The sequence below is a fragment of the Arachis hypogaea genome, chromosome 4 (assembly GCF_003086295.3).
Source record: "Arachis hypogaea cultivar Tifrunner chromosome 4, arahy.Tifrunner.gnm2.J5K5, whole genome shotgun sequence".
In the NCBI taxonomy this organism is placed as follows: domain Eukaryota; kingdom Viridiplantae; phylum Streptophyta; class Magnoliopsida; order Fabales; family Fabaceae; genus Arachis; species Arachis hypogaea.
Window position 1 is genome coordinate 73,035 of NC_092039.1, and position 19,685 is coordinate 92,719.

The 19,685-nt window shown below is 33.4% G+C and overlaps 1 protein-coding gene across 1 annotated transcript; it reads right to left on the reverse strand.

The window, feature by feature from the left end:
• Window positions 1–506: 506 nt before the first annotated feature.
• LOC112795498 (histone acetyltransferase HAC1) lies at window positions 507–11,946 on the reverse strand. The gene is made up of 17 exons (XM_025837431.3): window positions 11,730–11,946; window positions 10,988–11,302; window positions 10,341–10,455; window positions 9,854–10,151; window positions 9,288–9,764; window positions 7,214–9,015; window positions 6,130–6,426; window positions 5,773–6,051; window positions 5,366–5,494; window positions 4,906–5,106; window positions 4,679–4,821; window positions 4,247–4,559; window positions 3,899–4,038; window positions 2,314–2,392; window positions 1,580–1,972; window positions 1,098–1,315; window positions 507–1,020 (listed from the first exon to the last, which is right to left on the reverse strand). The coding sequence occupies exons 2-17, from the start codon at window positions 11,179–11,181 to the stop codon at window positions 906–908; spliced, it is 5,193 nt and encodes a 1,730-aa protein (XP_025693216.1). The 5' UTR covers window positions 11,182–11,302; window positions 11,730–11,946; the 3' UTR covers window positions 507–905.
• Between the last annotated feature and the right edge of the window lie 7,739 nt (window positions 11,947–19,685).

A 19,685-nucleotide genomic window follows, 5' to 3' on the forward strand; every position in this document is an offset into this window, starting at 1 on the left:
AAAAATAGGTGAAGAAAAAAGAACTTTTTAGAAACTTTGTTTAAGACTTAATCTAAAAAAAAAACGATATTTCTCTTTATCAAATTAAAGAAATTAAACTATACTTATCTAATTTAAGTTTACTTCACATTAGTCTCTCTACTTTTGCATTTTTATTTATTTAACAAGGTCCAATTTTCCTTTTCACGTTATCAAATTATACCCTACCTAAATAAATTAAAAAAAAAAACCTCTTTTTTGGACTGGTACCTAATTTTACCTTACATTAGTCTCTTCTGTTTTGTAATTTTACTTAACATGGCCAATTCCCGACCAAAGAAAAAAGGCCAATTTCAGCAGAACAAAAATCCAAAATGATCATTATGAAAAACTAAAGACTAAAACGAAATTAACGAATCATGATTGCTGAACGAACCAAAAAAAAAAATTCAAAATATACTATTCGATTATTTGATATTATCACTCTGATCTCTCCTAGTGTTATATTTACAAGAAAAGATGTCATGTTTTACAAAATAATATCATCAAAAGCTCAAGTATTTTTACAAATCGAACCGATCCTTAATTCCTTATATATTGTATAAGATCTGGACAGGCTACTGTATACACTGAAACCTTCCATTGCGGTAAATCATAGAGGGATAATAATCAATAACAAGAAACTGATCTGCAGATGCTATCCAGCAAACAGCAATAATTGTTTATTAAATGCGAAACATGCTAAAAGATACTAAACTATTTACTTTTAAGCTTTAAATAAAGGATACTACAAACAATCAATAGAAGATGCACTATGTATTCCCACAAAAAGAAATCATCGCTGTCAGAACATAGGTGTACGGTGTACCTAATGTCTACCTCCATTTGGACTTAGCATTATCCTTCGTATCTACATAACAAATTGCTCATCCAGCGTTGTTGGCAACTTCTGCAGCTCTTTGCCTCATCATCTCCATTACAGCAGCCCTACGCCGTGAATCAGACTGTTGCTGCAATCTCCTTAAATGCTCTTTCAAATCCCTGATTTAACACATACAAGGAAAAAAGTTAACGGATGAAAAATTTGAGAGAAGGAGATAATGCCCAAACCCACAAACCTGCAACGCGGCACGTGGCATTCCGATTCCTTGCAAGCACGAGCATGGAGTTGAAGCAAATACCACATTTTCTTACAAAGAACACAACCTCCAGAAGCTCGTGTTTTGCAGTGCATCCCGTGGCGGAAAAGCCCCTTTACTTTGCGGCAATTTGGATATTGGCAATGTGCGGAACGACATTGGGATGCATGCACAAGTAGATCAAGCATTTTCCGTAGCTGTAAATACAAACACAAATTCATTTAAATCAAAAAGCATATACAGAAAGATAGTTACTATGGACAAAAGAAGCAAGCAATTTAAAAAAATCCTCTTTTTTTCTTTTTTTACCATGTAACGATTGATGAAACTCCTAAAATTCTAATAATTTTTTCCTTTAAATATCTCAATTGTTAGAATAAGGAAACCAAGTATCCAATTTTACTAGGGAACTAACAAAAAATTCAGAGGAACAAAAAATAAAAATAAATATTGTGCAATACCTGCAATACTCGAAGCTGCCTTGCTTCTTTGTTCTGAGCATCACGATCTGCCATTGATGGATGATTTGTCAACTTATGGGGATGGTCAATGCCTCCATCCTTTTGATAACAAGCATTACATACATCATACTCGGGGCAAACCTCACAGCGCCACCCTTGGCCAGTTTCTATGTCAAGATAGCATATATTACAGGTAGTCACAAATGCAGGAGCGGTTGGATTATGAAGATGATATAGAACCATCATTGATGAATGCTTGGCTCGCCTAAGTGTATCATATTGATAATGATTTCCCTGGCAGAGACTGAGAAATGCTTGTCTAGTATCAAAGAATTCACTCTCGAGAATATCATCTTTGTCCTTTGTATCAACTGGAACATCATTGATTTCAATCTGCAAGACAGTGCAAGTTATTTTTTTTAAAATATTTAAATAAAACCCAAATTCACTTCCAATCAGTTAGTGCCACACGATAATCTGTACTATTTTTTCACCCTTTTTTCTGTGAATATACAGAAAAATCTACAATTAAAATGCTCAAGGGGAAGTTGTGGCTGAAAACACAATCACTATGTGAGTTCAAATTGGAACTCCATAATGTCTGACAACTTAATACCTCCTAGTAGTAATTACTAATTAGGCAGACATTAAGGTGAGTAACAAGCAAGTACTAATAAAATTATCACATGATAGAACAAGGGAAATGTTCTAATTAGGTAGAACTCTTTACTTACTGGATAAAGGGTATGTTTCTCCCTCTGATTAATAGGATGCCTTTCTCTCTCTTCACGTTTTAATTCCACTTCATAGCACCTAAGAAACCATTTATATTAGATCAAGGTATTGAATATTTTGTAACAAGGATCAGGCAAACAACATAAGATGTTATTGACACAACTGCACAAAAACAACAACAATGGGGCTGGGGCGTCAAATAGATAATAATCAGATACAATGTTGAGAAACACAAATCTGTTATTGAAACAATATCCATATTCCATAGCACTTGCCCAGTCTGAATTAAAACTGTTTGTAATACAAGAGAGTTTAAGCATGGCATAAGGCAGCAAGCAAAAACTCTTGTCATCTAGTTATAACTCAAGACCTGAATAAGAAAAAACTGGCAACTTAAATAAATAAATCAACTATACTAATACTTTCCAGCTATCCACAATAATGAAAGTATTCCCAACTCTGCAACAAGAAAGGTTTATCCCACCAGGTGGGGGTTTGCTACATAGATCAATAGACGTGGTCAACCCATTCATATTTAAATATCTGTGATATTTCTTCCAAAGTTTCCTTGAGTTTCCAGACTAAAAGTATTACCAACTCTAATAGTGGAATTTGAAGTGGATGACTAAGTGAAATAGGATGAGTGGTGTGGCTGTGGGTGACCTTCAATGTCCATAGTCAATTGAGTTGAAAGCAAAAGGAAGAGGCTAGAAGGGAGAATACTACATCAAGGCTGGAATCACACCAGGGAAGACAGGAGGACAGAGGACTCCAGCTGCAGATAAGCATGGGCTGTTCCTCACATCAAAACCACTAGATCTTGAGGCTGCTATGACAGTTGCCTAGTCACAACAGCATACATGGGAAATAGAAAAGAATGACAGAGAAAGAGAATCTCGGAATTTTAATTAATATTTGATCAAATGGGCCAGCCCAAAAGGATGCCAGCAAGAGAATCTTATTCAGAAAGCAGAAGAGACCTGCTGAAATTTTATTTGGGATAATAGATGGTTTCCACCTATTCAATCCCAGTTGTCAGATGCAGATTTGGGGGAGGGGGAGGGGAGGTCTCTTGCACAGTCAAAAGGTTTGCATTATCCTGCACGGAGGAAAACTCAGCTATCATATTTCAAGCAGACCCCAGAGGTGCTTCAAACTGTTAACAGGACACTCAGAAGTCAGAACTTCACTCTGAAGGCAAGGAGAGAGGGAGGGAGTTTTGGCTAAATGTTGGTAAAGAAAGGTTGCGTTTGGAAAGTTAACAGCTAACTGCTTGTAAGTTGTAACTGATTGAAGTGATTACAAAATGTAGTTCATAGTTAATTACTGATTATGCAGGAGAACTCTACAAATGGGAGAATGGAGTGATAGGGAATAGTTCAAATTAGTTAGGCAGAATTCGAAGAGTGGAGCAGAGAGGAAATAAAATATTTCATTTTCCTTTCTCTGTTCTTGCATCCTTTTCTGTGGTTTTACTGTTTACCCTACAACTGTATGGTAATGCATACACTGAGATAGTATGTTTAACCAATTGCAGTCAACAGAATCATATGGCAAACGGAGATAGAAGTGAAAAATACTTACCTATCACAAATCTGAAAATTCTTGCACTGGTTGCAAACCCAACGGTTGCCAGACACCATTAGAATACAACAATGACTGCATGCATGCTGTAGATGAACCATGATAAAATCCTCCTTCATTGGGCAAATGGTTTCACCAAGCTGGAGAAAGATAAGCATTGTAGGAAGAAAACCATTATTACACATATGGATTAGATATTAAAAGCACTCAACCAAGGAACACGCCTGAACGGTTGAAGATATAATTATATCACATAAAATATCCAAATAATTTAAATTATTTGCAAGGGACGTTATTTACCCCAAAGACAAAAAATATATAAATAAACAATATATATAAGTGAATTACTTTGTGCATGAGAAGCAGATCTTTCGAGGCGTTGCCAGAGAGATCTGACTGACCAGATGCTTTTAAGGCCCTTTTTGTTATAGTTTTTTTAGTTGTTCCTTTCTTATTTTGTTTCCTTCCATCTTCCTCTTGGCGAAGCTGATAAATCAAATCCTCAGCAGCCCCAGGCCAGTAGTCACCATCAAAATATGGGAGTCTGGCAGCTGTAACCTTAGCCCTAGATTCACCAGTAGATACAAAGAAATGATCATATAAGTTGGTGAGATCAACCACAATATTCTCCTTGATAGCTTTTCTCAGCATGGACAGATACCTGAAGAAACATCCACAAAAGAAACTGAAGTTAGGGATGAATAAAAGCAGTAAAATTGCATAAGCAAAAGAGAGCCCACTTCTCTTTCATTTTGTTTATACTGAAGCTATTTTGCTCACCATTCCCTAAGCTTATCAGATTTTGGTGTTTTCTGAATTTCTGGATGGCAATATAAAATATAGTCTTCACCCTTCAATGGTGGACATGCCCATATATAGCAGCTTGTAAAACCACGTTTCTTGCAATATTCAAGGTATCCAATCTACAAAAAAATTATATTGTACACTCCTCAATTATAATAAAATATTGTTTACAGGAAGAAAATAAGAACTTGACTAAAATTTACCAGAATTTCATGGTAAACAAAAGTCCGAAGAGCCTCTCCAGTTACGGCCTTAACCTCAGGCCTAAAATACTTCACAGAGTCAAGATATGAAAGATACACTCGGCGCTGGTTGGGCAACTGACATTCAGATCCAAATTCTTGGACATACATGCCAAATAGGCAGACTTCCACACCTTCAATCTTTTGAAACAGCAAAATTACCTGGGATAGCAAGATAAGGGTGTTAAATTTAATATTTTAACAATCCCGTTATGCATACTCACCATTTTAACACCAATATTTTCTTAACCACCAACACACATTCTCTTTGTTTTATTACTTAAAACATAATTTAAATATATAATTAATTAGTAACAATTGTATTTTTATACAGGTGTCAAGAGTGTTTGGTTTACGAATAGTGTTATTCATGTTTTAATTAGCACCAGATCAACAGAACTACGAAAGCAACTCCCCATACCTTGGATTTATATGGGAATTCTGTTGGATAATTTTCTTCCTGAAAAATCTCCAAAAATCGCTGTTTCACTTCTAACTTCTTGTCAACAGATGACACAACTCTTATAACAAGCGATTCAGCTCCTGGAACCTGGCAATATCCAAGTCGAAATGTTTATTAATCTCCAGCATAACACACACCAAATAAATTTAGTAGTCCACAAATAATCAGGATTTGCTAAGAAGGAATTTCATCAGTATCAATTGAACAGAAAAGATAAGGTTTAATTCATGTAACTGACTCCGAATAATTGAACAAGGCTTGGTTATTTTATTTATTTAAAAAATAAACAACTGAAATATATTTTAAAAATATTTTAACAAAAAGGACTAGCACATTTTTCTTCTACTAATCAGTAAATGAATCACCTCTTCATAAGATTTTCCATGAAGCCTTGCCCTCTCCTGCCTTTCTTGCTTTAGTCTTTTAAATAATCGCTGTTCTATGTGGTCACTGAGAATGGTTCGCGGCAAATCTTTGGCTCCAAGAACAGCACTTTGGGGTAAAGGCTTGCGCTCTCCTCTTTCTACCTCTTGAATATAGCAGTTAGGGCAAGTGTATTCAGCTTGTCCACCGTCATTTCTTCTTCCGTTAAATAAGGCACAAATTTGATGTTGCCAGGCTTCACATTTATCACATTGAACCCACTGCACACAGAAAATATATACCGTCAATTAACAAATAGAATGCCAATCAAACAACAAAAGGACACACATGCCACGCACCCATTCCTCAGTTTCTTCATCATTCTTCTTCTTTTCCAATCTTGACTTCGGAATTGGAGTCCCGTCAACGTTAATGTTCTCTGAACGAGCATCATTATAGCATGGAATACAAAAATAATGCCGTGTATCACCAGCCCCCGTGGTATAATACATATTGTTTCGTTTAATACGAACACCACAGGTTGTACAATAGATTGGTGGGGGTTCAAAAGTAAGCTTCTCTACAGCACACAACTGACAAGAATTCTCACTCATCGAATGCTCCATTGCTTGGTTCTTCTCTGCTTTTGATTTGCTCTGTCACAAGAAAATAGATGACCAACAATAGATGCACCACAGTCAGATGTGGGTAACAGATAAATTTGAGAAATGTTATAGTTGCAATCAGGAACCCAAGTTTTCCAATAGCCAAATAAGCATAGTACAAGCTTTGTCCAGTTGATACATTTAGAGTATACCTTTTTGTTTGTTTTGTGAATTTAAATATTTCCAATGCCCTAAAAAATTAGAAAATTTCCTTTGTAGGAGAAAGGAGGCATATTCTTGTGGCAGGGTATTTTACCTGCTGTTCTTTAGTGCCTTTTGCTTTATTGAAATACCTACTACCTTTAAAAGAAAACCTTTGTCTCTAGGCATTGGATTTTTGTCTATCCATGCAAATTGTGCAGAGAATCACACCGCCAGTTTTCTAGTGGGAATGAAGTTCTAGCTTAATGTATAGTTCAGATACATTTTCTTCTCTAATGGATACCCAAAACAAATAAATAAATTTCCATTGTGATATTGAAAAACCAAGTCATATATGCCACAAAATAACAATGGATTCCCCACTTTTGTTTATTTCCGTATAATTTTTTAAAATTAAGAGACCTCCACAACTTAAAAATAACTTTGAAGTTTGAACTTTTGATCACCCAGCCATGTTCTTCAAGGAAATGATAAGCCCAGATGAATTACATGTTCTTCAAACAATAGATGCACAAACTTTAGGAAGAAACATAGAAACGAAATAAACTAAAGCAATGGAATAATTTATCATCATCATCATGTGAAAAGTTGGTATGAGAATAAATAAATAACTTACTTGACCAACCCATTGCCTTAGGCCAGTGATATGTTCCCTGACTTGCTCAGGCGTAAATAGTTCAGTTAACGAGACACCCTTTATTTTTGGCTTGCCAGACTTGGTTCCAGCTGCATTTTCAGATGGCTGCATCACATTTTCTTGCTTATCTTGTGCACTTTCTTTCTCAGTTTTAACATGTTCTGACCTACATAAATTAGCAGGTTCATCATATTTGGCAGGTTCACCACCCAACGTTTTATTATCTGAACGATTGCTATCCATTTTCATCTCACTAAGCTTTTCATGTACCAAATGTGCTGAAGCTTCAGCCTTAACTTCAGCAATCTCAGACTTAATTGAGATAGATTTCTCAGCATTTGGATAGGCCAGGGACTGTGCATCCCTGGAAATAAGAGATTCACAATTTGCAGAAATGGATGAAGAATTGTCATTTTCAGGATTCATGGATTGCATGGTGCAATGCTCAGTCTTTATACGTTTTAGAGATGGATGTAGATCTTCTGAAGTTTCAGCAGCTAATGGAGGCTTTGAGATCAATCTAGCCAACGGGGCCACAGTATTATATGTTTTACAGGACCCGTTTGCTGTAATTGGCAAACTTGATTCATGCTCTGACCGAATCTGAGACTTAAGTTGCACTGCACGTCGATAATTTCTTACGAAAACACAAACAGGGCAACAAGGATCCTTGCAGTTCATGTAATGACGAATCAAAAGCCTGGTATGATGACACCGAGCATATGAACAATGAACCTTGTTACAACCATCTATGTGCTTACATAACTTCTGTGCATTAGAACAGAAGCGTTCTGGGCACTGTCCTTCAGGGGCAGGACACCGTCGGGCATGAAGTAGAAATAAAAGCCACCTCTGCTGATTCCTGTGTTCCTTTTTGACCCCACTTCCAGAGTCTATCAGATCAACTGAAGCTCTAGGAGCAACTGCTTGACCAATAATCGATCCATCTGAAGATAAATTATTGCAGTGAGCTTCACCCTGCACTGATATTCTTTGGTGGAAATCCCTGTGGACATGCTGCTCATGTGAAATATTCGCAGGCATATGGTTACTATCTTGTGACTGAGGCCATTGATTTAGAACTAAAGATTTGGATTGCACCCCAACCGTAAGACAGTTAAGATTATTCTGAGGCTCTGCAACCAATTGGTGCATGTGCAACATTTGTTGTGAATTTTGAGGTGTTGACGAGGCTAAGTCATGTACACCAGATGGATATGCAAGATGTTGATCACTCCTAGAGCAATCTTCAGCTGAGTTCTGGTGGAAATGACTCTGCATCTCAGCCAAATGAAACTGTTCAGGAACATGAGAGCTGAGTACTTCCTTATGGTGTTCAACCCCCGGCTCAGGCTTCACTCGGTTCTCTAGATGAGAAGACAGTTGAGACTGACTGCAAGTATCGTTGTTCACCATATGCTGAGGTTGCTGATTTTGCATCTTCAATTGGCATTGCTGCTGTGCATACTGGTCTGGCTGTTGATATTGTTGGGGCCTTTGCTGATGTTGCTGTTGCGAATGCAGAAGTCCATCTCGTGAAGACAATGAAGACTGGAAACTCAACTTTTCCAGTTGATTAATTGCTTGAGACTTTATATGAGCAGCCTGCTGGATACCATGCAAATTTGAGTGACCACTTATCAATGAACTAGTTTTGGGTATTGATGGCAATTTTACTGAATTTGTGTTCTGAGCATTAATCATGGACCCAGAGGTTGTTGCAGATGCATAAAAATTTCCAGAAGCGAACGTGTCAACATTATTCAATCCATATCCATCACCTAATAATAAAATCATCACTCTTTCAGATATGTCACTTCTAAGGAGAAAAAGTGCACAGTACATGCATAAAACCGATAAACAAAAATGTGCAAAAGACCCTAAAATACATTGGTGCAGGGTGAGGTAAATGACATAGGCTAGCTCCTCCCCCCACCCAAAAAGAAAAAGAAAAACAGAGAGAGAGAGAGAGAGAGAGAGAGAGAGAGAGAGAGAGAGGAAAACAGAAGAGGTAAAAAAGAAACAACAATAATGAAGAAATAAGAAACATTACCCTGAACAACTGGTTGCTGATTTTGATCGAAGTGCTGCTGTAAGTGTTTAGGGGAATTAACGTAGGTTGGCGCATAACCATCAGTAGTTCCAGGTTCATTTGCAAGTTGCATATTGTTTCCAATCAAGCCAAGTCCACTATTTACAGCACCATTTGAGTTCCCAAATGATTTTTGCAGTAAAGCAGATCTCATTCCACTACCCATTTGGCTGCCAATGTTCTGCAAAACATGACTATTTTGCCCATGCTGCTTCGTCTGCTGCAGTGATGGCTGCGATACCATTGTAGACTCTACACCAGAAAAGGAACTGCCAGTAGTGGAAGAATCTATATTCATGTGTGAATTATTACTGCTGACACTAAAACCAGGAGTGGGAATCATTTGGCTAGCAATTCTCTGCACCCCCATTGCTGACATATTCCCCCCTGACCCAACAGAAAAGCTGGATGAAGACTGCTGATAACCATTGGACAAACCTGCAATAAATATAGACTCAATAATGCAGTAAAATAATGTAAATTGTAAAGCAACAGGGTTGGTAAATAACCATAACACCCAATATTACCATCAGATCGATTTACAGAACTTCCAAGCATACCACCAGATGGTAACATGCTTACACCATTGAAAGATGTTGATCCTATGCTATTGCAGCCACTGGTAGAAATCACTGAAGCATCCATAGAAGAGGGAACCAGCATGCTAGAATTAGGAACTTGGGACATACCAGGAGTTGGTATCATTGTACCAATTGGAGCAGAGGTAACAAGCTGTTGATACTGTTGGTTGTGATTATTCATGTGTGCTCTTCTTAGGAAATTAGATAAACGACTCTCTAGAGTTTCCAAGTTCATGTAGTCCTCCTAAATAATGAAATACAAAGCAATGTCAATGCAAAAGTAGTAACTGTTGATAAAAAAAAAAAAGCCAGAAAGTAGTACAGTCATCCTGAGAATTAACATGTTTCTGATTCCACAATGGAAAACATTGGCATTATAATAATAAATAAAATTAGGTAGAGGTACAAAAAGTATTTTAACATAAAAAACAACCTTAGAGAGAGCAGCTTTTAACATGCCCTCCTCCAAGCGTTTTGCAAGATCCTTAACTTTCCTTCTATGTACTTCTGTAACTGGATGCTGTTGTCGTTGCAATAACATATCATATCTGGGAGTAAAGATTGAATCAGTGTTAAAGTTCATGGCAGAAAAAAATACAACAAAGCTTATCCCACTAGATCGTATCAGCATCATGGATCAAATGGCAGCACAAAATAAACATTAATAAAAATAATAGATTCATAGGTGATGCAAAATATTGAGTTACAACTACATTTGCAAAAGCTGCATCTGCAACGTGAATAGAATTCCTTAACTGCTTAAATTAATATATCATATCATGTACAAGTTAACCACAGTGCATAAATTATAACTTGGACGCAAAAAGAATAGTTTCATCATGATCAAGGTCAAAGAAAATTATTTTCCTTTCCCCTTTTGATTTTTAATAATACTGTGGTTCCTCTTGTTTGTGAACTAATCAATATTACATACACTAATTTTCAGGATTTATTTATCACTAGTTGGTCGTAAGTAAATATCCATCTCCACTTGTTACCTCCACTGACAAAATTTCTCATAAGTAGTAAAGTCACCAGATTATTGAATTTGAAAGCAAATAAACAAATACAAGAACTTACATCTTCTCTTGAATAAACGATCGTGCTCTAAGTAATTCAGGGTCCATATTAATTGTTGGACGCGGAACACCACCCATAATTGGCATCTGAGGAGGAACATTCCCATTCAATTGGGTCAGTCCAGGTAACTGAGATCCTGCTTGATTAGGTACCTGACCCGATATCTGACCCGGAATATGTGCCTGTAGCTTCATCTTCTCTATTCTTCACATAACCCAAAAATGTTACAAGATTTCCACCATCAGGTAGCACTTCTCCCGCACCAAAGCTTATAATGAAGATAACAAAACAAACGCCCTTATAACTGTGAGAATTCTGCAAAGGAAAAGAAAGTAGATTCGGTTTATCTACAAATCCCCCCAAAACCACGATAAATCAAAAGTCAACAATTTTATTAGTAGCAATAACACCAAAGACTGGGAAGAAACCCTCGTAATCGCAATATACAATTCCTTCTAGGAGAAGCCAGCAAACATCGAATGCAAGAGATCATTTTAAACTTTGCCCAATTATATCAACAAAAGAAGGGGGACAGTAATAAAAAGAAAAAAAGGAAAACGTATATCAAATCACGCTAAGCTGATCCCCCTCTAGACGTTATTGGAAATTGAAAGACTAAATTCAAGTTATCCAAATACAGATTCAATCAAACACAATAACTCTGAGAAGCCGAAGGTAGCGAATCAAATCAATGAAATAATAACACAAAACCCTAATAGATTGATGATGGGTTACGACGAACCTAAACCGGCGAAAACGTGTACAAATAGCGGAACACAAGCTCAAATTCGCTATATTGAACCGGAGAAGGAACCCGAAAGCATGTACGACCGCGCCGACGAAGACTGAGAAGATTTCCCCGTAGAGAAAGATAGAAAGGCCGGTGACACCGTCTCCAACTATAGGCACGTGCGTAAATTTGCCACGAACGAACTAAAATAACGGAAATATAAAGCAGTGATTTATACCCTTCCCAACAAAATAATAATATAAAAAAAAAATTTTATATAAATATTTAATTATATATTATTATCATATTATAAAAACAATTAATTTTTAAACAACATCTAAACAAATAAATTTAATTAGATGATTATTTAAACTCCTATATATTAAAATTAAATTTTTAATTATATTTTTAAATATGAACTACTGTATCTTCTCGTACTCTGTAGAGATAATATATGAAATTATATAAAAACTTTTTAGGGAAATTTAAATAAAAAATATATATAGTAATTATTATTATAAATATTTTACAACTTAAAAATATTCAAAATAATTAATATTATTTTTAATCAATTTAAATTGGTTGAATGGTTATCTCATTTGTCCACTTAAGCAAGTATTTGGAGTTCGAATTTAGCCTTGTGCGTATAACAATCCATTGGTTAGCGAGACCCTTAATGAATAGAACATCTGGTGGATTAGTCCTCGACTTGCAGAATTAGGAAATCCGTAGAAAAAAATTATATTTGTCTTTAAAATAGATTGATTTTTCATTAATAGCAATATTTATGGACTTTTGCCTTTGTTAAAATTTATTTGGGACAATTTTATTTGTTAGTATCGTATTCATTCTGGAAGTCAAAATAATATGATCAATATTATTACTTGTTAAAACTTCATATTTTATGAAATAATTTTTAAATTTTCAAATTCATGAACTTATGTCCGTTACAAAAGTTATTAGATCGATTAATATTTTTTAGTAACATGATGTACTCAAATACCATCATTGAATATTAGTTAGTGTGAAGAGAAATCAATAACAATTTTTGTTATTTAATATATAATTTATCCTATTGAAAAATAAATTAAAATTTCTTAAACTTGTAAATAGATTTTCTTCTAATTTCTTACACTATTTTAGTTTACAAAATTTACTATTAAAAAATAGCAAATGATCATACTATCCTATAATATATATGAGATATATGAGGTATAAAGTAATTTCTTATCTTAAAATTATTTTTGGTTAGTGAGATAAAATTTAAAATATTTTTTTATTTTCTTACTCAAATTTAAATTTAAATTTAGAATTGATTAACAACTCATTTTTTTAATTTTAATAAAAAAAATAAATTGTATAGATGCAAAATATTCAACATTTAATAATTTCAATCATTTAAATTTTAATTACCAAAAATTAGATTAAAAATTAATTATAAACTTAATAATCGATAATATATATAGTATATTAGTACGTAAATAATAATATCTAACGTATTCATTTTTTTAAACAGAATTAATGTATAATTTATTGAGAATTGATTTATTATCTAAAATTTTTTTCATAAATTTTATAATATGTGAAAATAGTAATCTTATTTTTTATTATTATTTAAGAAATGATTCACAATTTTTTAATTATGTAATTAACTTAATTAATAACTTTTATTATTGGTTTTATACTAAAAAAATATCAATTTATATTATTTACATATTTTTCACTACTAATAAATAAATAAGTATTTATACTATTATATTTATTGTCCTAGATGATGACTTAAGTTATTTATTTTGTATGTTAAATTTATTAAATATTAAGATGAAAAGATTGTTCAATAAATTATATAAATAGTTATTACAGAAAAGAAAAAAATATATATCATATATAATAATCCTTGATATATATAGTGCTATGTATATATTAAGATTATCTAATTTAATTGTATGAGTGATTATTGTTATTTTCACTTTTTCGTTACAGTAGAAAATAATATTTAAAATTAAAAAAAGAGATAATTAATTTTTTTAATTTGAATTAAAAAATACCTTCCAACTTTATATATACTAAGTGTTATAATATTAAATAGTATAGTATTTGCTATAACAATGACTCAAAATATTAATTCAAGATATATTTGGACCTAGTAAGACCTCAATACAAGTAAGATCAACTAAAATCTATTGTTAGGGTCTTAAATCCGACTTAGGTTCATTATATTAAAGGCCCAATGCAGATGAAGTCCACGCGTCCTTTCTTAAATCGGCTCAGATTGGATCACCATTGTTAGTTAGATATAGTAATGAGTACTCAGGGAAGCATGAGAAGTCTCATTCCCATCCCTCACTCTTATTTAAAAAAAATGTCCCTGTAACACCCTAAATTAATATTCTACCTTTAAAGGCCTTTAAGTAGGGTGTCACACTTAATACGAAAAGGCAAAGATAACTAAATCGTTAGGTAGGAAGAGAAGGAAAATACGTGCGAAACTTTGGGTGGAAATTGAGTAGTACTAAAAGGATGAAATTGAACAAAACTCGAAGAGGTTCAAGCAAACATAAAAGAATTCCCATGAACACGGATCTAAAGGAGATAGTGCTTAAAGGTAACTATGACGAAAAGGAAACTAACGCATCCTAACTAGTTTCATCGAAGAGACTTCCATCCTTGTGTCATGTCCTATCCTTGGCTCGAGTTGTCGGATTCCTCTTCCTCGGTTTCGGAGTCAGACTCGAGGTGTACCACCTTAGATGACCGCTTCTTAGATGCTGAAGCGTTCCTATTTAGGAAGGTTACGACGGGCAGCTGGGGTTCTTCTTCTACGAACTCTCGATCTAAGTAGATAGTTTGGAGCACGGTAGTAGTGGTCGCAACTATCCACGCGTGCTTCGAGGGGTCATACTCAGAAGTTACCTTCGGGGGACACTGCGTCGTCTCTATTCGCTATGCCATGTTCCTCTGGAGACAGTATGGGAAAAGAAAGGGAGTGAGAACCTAACGTCTCAGTAGGAGTGCTATGCAACACCTCTATATCCATCTCCAGCCCACGTGCGGGATTTTTAAAAAGAGCGTATAACGTGGCATGTAATATGTATCTTTCTTGTAAAACATGTGTGCAAAAAGGAAAGTATATAGGAAAATAGAAGGATAACATCTTAAGTAACATAATCATAATTAAATCTAAAGAAAAAAACATAAACATCAAACTTTCATTCATGCTTTCTTCTTTCTTAACTTTTAACTTTTATGGAAGGTATTGAGGTCAAACCGGTATAAATGAGAGTCCCCTTCCCTTACCGAAGGTTCTTATCTCGAGTGTCTTGGCGATCACCTTCCCTTACCGAAGGATCATCTCGATCGATCACCCTCCCTTACCGAGGGATCATCTCGATATCTTGTCTTTGGGGGTCACCTTCCCTTACCGAAGGATCACTCCCTCAGTTCAATTTACAATCAAGGTTATTTAGACATATACAAGAAAAGAGTTATATCAACAAAGATATCTTATTATATAACATTGATGGGAGTTTCCTTCCCTTACCGAAGGTTCCCAAAGGTTTGCCGATCACCTTCCCTTACCGAAGGATCATCTCGATTCGATCACCTTCCCTTACCGAAGGATCATCTCGATTATCTTGTCTTTGGGGGTCACCTTCCCTTACCGAAGGATCATTCCCCAGTTCAATTTACAATTAGGTTGTTTAAACATACACGAGAGAAAAATCATATAAGAAGAGATCATGGGAACAATTGTGATAATAAAGGGATATATGAAAATCATGAGACTCTAGCATGTGTATAGATTTTCTAATTAAAAGATCTTGGTAATATAATAGCATGGATTGAAAGAGGTCATATCAAAGTGCAGAAAATAGGACATTTTAAATAATTGCACAAAATATTAAAGAAATTATGTATTCTCGATCCTAAAGGAGTAATATAATGGTGCAACGATCATATAATAAGAATAGAGTATATTATATATTTGAATAAAACATTTAAGAAAAGCATGTACTCTTGACTTTGAAAGAGTAATAATAATGATATGCACATAATAGAATAGGGTATATTAAATGTTTGAATAAAATATTTAAGAAAATATGTACTCTTGGCTTTAAAGGAGTAATAATAACATAATAATATAACAGGTCACATAGATGCACATAATAGAATAGGGTATATTAAATATTCGAATAAAATATTTAAGAAAGCATGTGTTCTTGACTTTAAATGAGTAATAATGACATAATGATATGCACATAGTAGAATAGGGTATATTAGATGTTTGAATAAAATATTTAAGAAAGCATGTACTCTTTTTAACTCATGGAAATATTAATATTAATCTAATGGTATAAAAGTCAATATAATTTCATGTAATAAAATGAGGGATATTAATTAGCTGAATAAAACAATTATAAAGAAACATGTACTCTTAACCCTAAGAAGATATTAATGATATAATGTATAAAATATAATCTAAATGCATATTGTAAGAAAGTAGGTATTTGAAATACTTGGATTAGATATTATAAGAAGCATGTACCCTTGATCTTTAAAATAAAAGAGCAATAATAACATAATGATATAAGGAGTCATTTAGTTGCATATAATAAAATAGGGTTCTTTGAACAAGACACAAAAAGGAGCATGTACTCTCAACATTAAAGGAATAATAATGATGTAACGGTATCAAAGGTCATGTAAGGCACATAGTAAAATTAGAAAATGTTAAATAATTTAATAAAACATTTTAAAGGGACATGTACTCTTAACATGAAAGGAATGAATGGTAATTAAAATGTCATGTAAATGCACATAGAAAAGATATGGGATACATATTAATGGATTCAAGAGGGTATAATTGACATAATAGATAATCATGTTCAGTGTAGACGAGAGATAAGCAAAGAATAATTCATGCCATAAAATACATGAAAGATGATAGCCATGCATGGATGGAAGAAAATAAAACAGAGCATACTACATGCCAACATAAGTAAGAAAGGCATAATTCCCTACACTTTTTCTAACGCTTCCTTATTGCCTATGAGCTTGCCTCTTGTGTTCCTTGTGTTTGCACACAGAATATATTTTTGTAGAGAGAGAAGGGAGAGGATTAGTGTTTGAGAGAAGTGATTTTCTACCTATAGGTGCACCCCTATTTATATACATTTGGTGATAGGGTGGTTGGGATAATTTTAAATTCAAACGGAAGGCGGTTATTAGATTCCTATCCATAAAATTCAAAATTCTAAGCCCAACTCCCAACTGACTTTCGAATTTCGAATTTAATTTTTGTTTCTAGAAGGGGTGGTTGTTACAGTCCCCGTTCCTTCTCTGTCATTATAAGTTATTGTTTAATTACCCCTTAGGGAATACAGATCTCCTTAGTTATCTACGAATATTCTTTGAAAACTTTTGAAAAAAATTAACACAAAAAGACATAATATAATAATCATAAAATAATCAATTCAATATAATTCAACACAATTTATAACATATTCGGTATGAAAAATAACATTTCAAAAGAAAAAAACATAAAAATATATTCCAACATAATAACATAACATAATTTTTGGAACGATACTGAATGACGTAGTGACAGACTTGAGAGGCAGAGAAAGTGAGTTAGAGAGAGAATTGAGACTGAAAATGAGTCTGAAAGAAAAGGAAGAATTTGAATTGGAGAGAAAAATTAGGGTTACTAAATTCAAGAAATGGATTGATGTATATATAAATTAGGATAAATTAATAATTGTATATTCGCATATATTTAATAAGTTCTATGGGCGGGTATTTATGTTCGTGTCCCCATTAGGGATAGCAAACGGGAAAGTTCGCCCTGTTTCGTCAAAAGCTTGCCATCTGACGGATTGGCCCGCCCCACTCTGCCTAATGGTAGGCTGGCGGGCCCTCTTTTTTTATAAACCATTAAATATTAAACAACATATATAATTTTTAAAAACATAAAAAAATTATAATTTTTAAATTCACACACATTAAAATCTTTATAATTATAAATATGTAATGAATATAATTATAAATCAATTTTTTTAAAACAAAATAATAAAACCAACATTGTCCAAAGCAAAATAAATATTGTCCAAAATATATAATTAAACATCTTTCCGTTTACAATCAATTAAACATAAAACATAATCTAAAATATAGATTAGAACATCTTTAATTATCATCTTCATCCTCTTGTAGATCAATAATATCATAGAAATTTGTAAAAAAATGGCCCTGAAAAAATAAAAGTTTGGCCCAACGGAAAAGCCCGCCCCGTCCTGCCCCGCCGAAGCCCGCCAAAGTCCATGGATTAGGCGGTGCGAGGTTGGCAGGCTTTTTAAGTTTAGCGGTCTCAAATTTTCAGATAAACTCGCCTTTTTAACGGGTTATGCAGGCCAGGCCGATGGGTTTCGGCCCATTTGCCAACCCTAGTCCCCATCCATTTTCGCATGGCAGGTCGTGAGGATTTTATGAGTCTCCGTCTAGCCCCAAAACGGGAGTAATCCCTGCAAATACACGTTTCGACTGTTTTTGTAATCATCCCTATTACTAGCATTCATTGGTTCGTGACGTGGAGCTATTCTAGCCACTTAATAAATTATCAGATAATCAAAGTTTTTGTTATATCATTTTTATAAAGTTACATGTATCCTTGTTATAACAATGTTAATAGAAAATAAATGGATAAACACTAAGCTATTGTTTAGATATAAGATGGAAAATAAGAGGAAAGAAAATAAAAAAAAATAGGAGAAAAAAAGTATATTTTTTTGTGTGTTGTTTAGATGAGGAAAAAATGAATGGAAAGAAAATAGAAAAAAAAAATTCTTTTGCTTTGATGGAAAGGAAAAGTAAGAAGAAAAAAATTATAATAGAATAAAATTATATTAATATTTTTATATATTATATATAAATTATAATTCAAATGGTAACTTTATATTTTTTCCTATGTTTACATTTCTTTGTCACTTTTCTTCTCAATTTTGAAAAGAAAAAATTTATATGAGTTCCACATACACTTTTATGTTTTTTATTTAAATTTTTTGTTGATCTAAACAATGAAAATTTGATTTTTCCATTCATTTTCTTCTCCATCATTTTATTTTCTTACAAATTCTTTTAATTCAAATAATGCATAAATAAGTCACATTTTTCATATATATAACAATAACTAATATAACATATTAGGTTAATTTACGTTGATAAACCAAAGCCACCCCAAAATTATCTAAATCTCTCAAATCCAAAAAACGTTAACTAATTGTATTCATTTATATTTTTACATAAATCGAATTCAATCGATTCGAATTAGGGAAATAAGTAGTAAATCGAATCTATAGGATTTGAATGACTTGACATGGTGATTCGAAAGTAAATTGAATTCAAATAATTCGAATGATGTCATCTTCTGCTAAATCGAATCTATAAATTTCGATTTATATGTTGTATGCTAAATCGAAACAATAAGGTTCAATTTATACTCACTTAATACCAATCCAGCTCATTATAAATTGAATCTCCTTCATTCGATTTAGTAGCATAGATAGTATCCAAGTAATTCGAATCTTATAGATTCGATTTACTACGAAAACACATAATTCAAACTCCATAAATTTGATTTACATAGATATGTAAATTGAGACATGTAGATATGTAAATTGAGACATGCGCATAGCCTTTTTTTACTTTGGGGAATACACTTAAAATTGGTTTGTAAATGATTTATAAAGGTGATTTACCCCACATATTATAACTTGTGAAATCATAATATTTTGAGAAGTGGTGTATAGACAACTTAAATATTGATAAGTTTAAAAAATTTTAGAAAAAAATATAAAAAAATTACATGTTAATCCATAATTTAAAAAAAAAGGTCCATAATCTAATTAATAACCTTAAAATTATATATGTTATTTATTTTATATATTTTTTATTTTATAGAGACTTATAATT